The sequence below is a fragment of the Ambystoma mexicanum genome, chromosome 7q (assembly GCF_040938575.1).
Source record: "Ambystoma mexicanum isolate Mex_15411 chromosome 7q, UKY_AmexF1_1, whole genome shotgun sequence".
NCBI classification, from domain to species: Eukaryota; Metazoa; Chordata; class Amphibia; order Caudata; family Ambystomatidae; genus Ambystoma; species Ambystoma mexicanum.
The window spans coordinates 1,067,191,328-1,067,193,879 of NC_090941.1; the positions used below are offsets into that span (position 1 = coordinate 1,067,191,328).

General features: G+C 43.6%; 1 protein-coding gene across 1 annotated transcript; it reads right to left on the reverse strand.

Moving 5' to 3' along the window:
* Positions 1 to 497: 497 nt before the first annotated feature.
* On the reverse strand, positions 498 to 2,306 carry LOC138528165 (general transcription factor II-I repeat domain-containing protein 2-like). Its single transcript, XM_069639618.1, has one exon. It carries the CDS (start codon positions 2,304 to 2,306, stop codon positions 498 to 500), a length of 1,809 nt encoding a protein of 602 aa, XP_069495719.1.
* Between the last annotated feature and the right edge of the window lie 246 nt (positions 2,307 to 2,552).

A 2,552-nucleotide genomic window follows, 5' to 3' on the forward strand; every position in this document is an offset into this window, starting at 1 on the left:
TGTGAGGAGGAAATGTAAATAGATTAAAATAACATACGCACTGTGATTTATCAAGATTGCGTCTGTTTTTAATAAGTTTCAATCGAAGGTGCAAAGTTAAAGAAATCAACATTTATTGAAAAATTGAATCACTTTCAACATTCAAAACATATTATTACACAACGAAATACTCAAGCTCAATAATATCTACTTGTGTTAAACTCCGCAAAATCATGGATGGATTGTCCTGACCGCGCGCTCTACAAACTCGCCACGGACGCCCTCGCCTTCACGCGCAAACAGTACACGTGTATCGTTGCCAAGCACACAGACATAGGCTGTATTAAATATCCTACCTGCAGCTGAAAATTTAAATTTAAATTAAGAGCGATGTGCGGCGTGTTAATTAAGCTACTGTACCGCTGCTGTGCGTAAATGCGCATTGCTCTTAATTAAAAGACGCACTTCCAAACTTTTCATATGAATTTTTTCATAACACAGCAGAAAAACTCACCATTTCAGTGGGAACAGTGTTGTTGGTCTCCCTTTTTTGCCAGTGCATCAAAGTCTGGAGTTAGTTTTGTTGTGGCAATTCTCAGGACAGATCTGAGGTGTTGGTCAGTTAACTTGGATCTGTGATGGGCTTTGTTGATTTTCATGACGCTAAACGTCTGCTCACACACGTAGGTCGAGCCAAACAACACCAGCATCTTCTGCGCCGTCCTCCGGAGGTTTGGAAACGCGGTCTCGTTAAGTGAAGCGTAAAAGTCATTCAGTTTAAGAGACTTGAACTTCTCCTTTGAGACGGAGTCAGACTGAAGATCGATCAGTTCCAATTGCAGCTCCTGCGGTGCTGATTCGGGGTCTTGTGACAGGGGACAGGACACCAGTTGAAGTGACTTGTCAATTTTTTCAAAATCACAGAACCGACGGCAAAATTCTCTGTGCAGATCGTCCAGTGATTTGCAGTATTTCTTAGCATTTCGGGCGGCCTCTTTCTGCACGGCTAGTGTGGGGAAATGTGTGAAAGATTTGTTTGACATTTGCCTGGAGAATAAAACCAGCTTGGATTTGAAGGCTCTCACATTTGTGTACATGTCGTGCGCAAACTGATCTTTCCCCTGTAGCTTCACGTTCAGCTCATTCATGTGTGAAAATATGTCCACAGCAAACGCAAAGTCACAAAGCCAGTTTGTGTCGCTCAGCTCGGGGAATTCTTCGGATTTCCCCATTAAATTAAAAAATGAGCGAATCTCGTCTTTGAGCTCCCAGACTCGTTGAAACACTTTCCCCAAACTTAACCAGCGGACGCGAGAGTGGTAAAGTAGGTCCTGGTGATCCGCATTAGTTTCTTCCAGGAACGTAATGAACTGACGATGATTAAGTCCCCTTGCTCGTATGAAGTTAACAAGTTTTACAACTGGATCCAAGACGTGATTAAGCTGCAATACAGACTTACACAGAGACTCCTGATGAATGATGCAGTGAAGTAAAATAACATCCTGGTCAGGGTTTTCTTCTTTCACTTTATCCTGGATTCTTTTCAGCAGCCCGATGTTTTTTCCAGTTAAATTTGGCGATCCATCCGTGGTGACATTGGCAAGTTTACTCCAAGGTAGCTTCATTCTCTCGATGACAGCAGACACCTGTTCATATAAGTCCTCTCCTCGCGTTTTCCCTTTCAGTGATTCCATGCTCAAAAGCTCCTCCGTTATCTCAAAACTGTCGTTAATCCCTCGGATAAAAATTAGGAGCTGAGCAGTGTCTTTTATGTCGTTACTTTCATCCAGTGCTAGTGAATATAACTTAAAGGACTCCGCCTTTTTGTTTAACTCGCTGACTATATCTTCGTCAATCAGTTCCACGCGGCGAGTCACTGTCCTGCGTGCTAAACTGATTTTTTCAAACTTGGCTTTGCTCTCCGGACACAAGAGACCTGCTGTCTCTACCATGCACTCTTTCAAAAACTCGCCTTCGGAGAAAGGCTTGCTAGCCTTTGCTAATTTGAATGCCAGCAAATAACTTGCCTTGGTACTTGACTCTTGAATTGCAGTTTGTCGGTGAAAAAAGTTCTGTTGACTCTGTAAATTAGCTGCCAACCTCTGAGCAGTAGCCGACCGTTCTTGTGTTGACTGCTTGCTAGCATAGTTTGCATGCTTCGTGGCAAAGTGACGGCTGATATTGTACTCTTTGAAAACCGCAACAGCTTCTTTGCATATCAGACATACAGCCGTTGATCGGACTTCAGTGAAGAAGTATTTTGTTGTCCACTCCTTATTAAACACTCGGCATTCGCTGTCCACTTTCCTTCTCTTTGGTCCGCTCATTTTTACAGAAGGGCTTAATGGTGACGGGAAACGAAGTGAAAATTAAAGTGAAATAAAGAGAAATACGCGCCACTCCAACAACGGTCAATGTGTTTTGAGTGCGCCATCTATTGGGGAAACGTGGGCATTGCAGGGAAAGGGGAAAAAAAGGAGGTTTTTACTATAATTTGGACAAGTTCGGCGGGCCGGATTAAAAAGCCTAACGGGCCGTATGTGGCCCGCGGGCCGTAGTTTGCCCATGTCTGG

What these genes read in the sequence shown, in the direction of transcription:
- LOC138528165 (XM_069639618.1), bottom strand. Translation starts at nt 2,306, where the DNA reads ATGAGCGGACCAAAGAGAAGGAAAGTGGACAGCGAATGCCGAGTGTTT.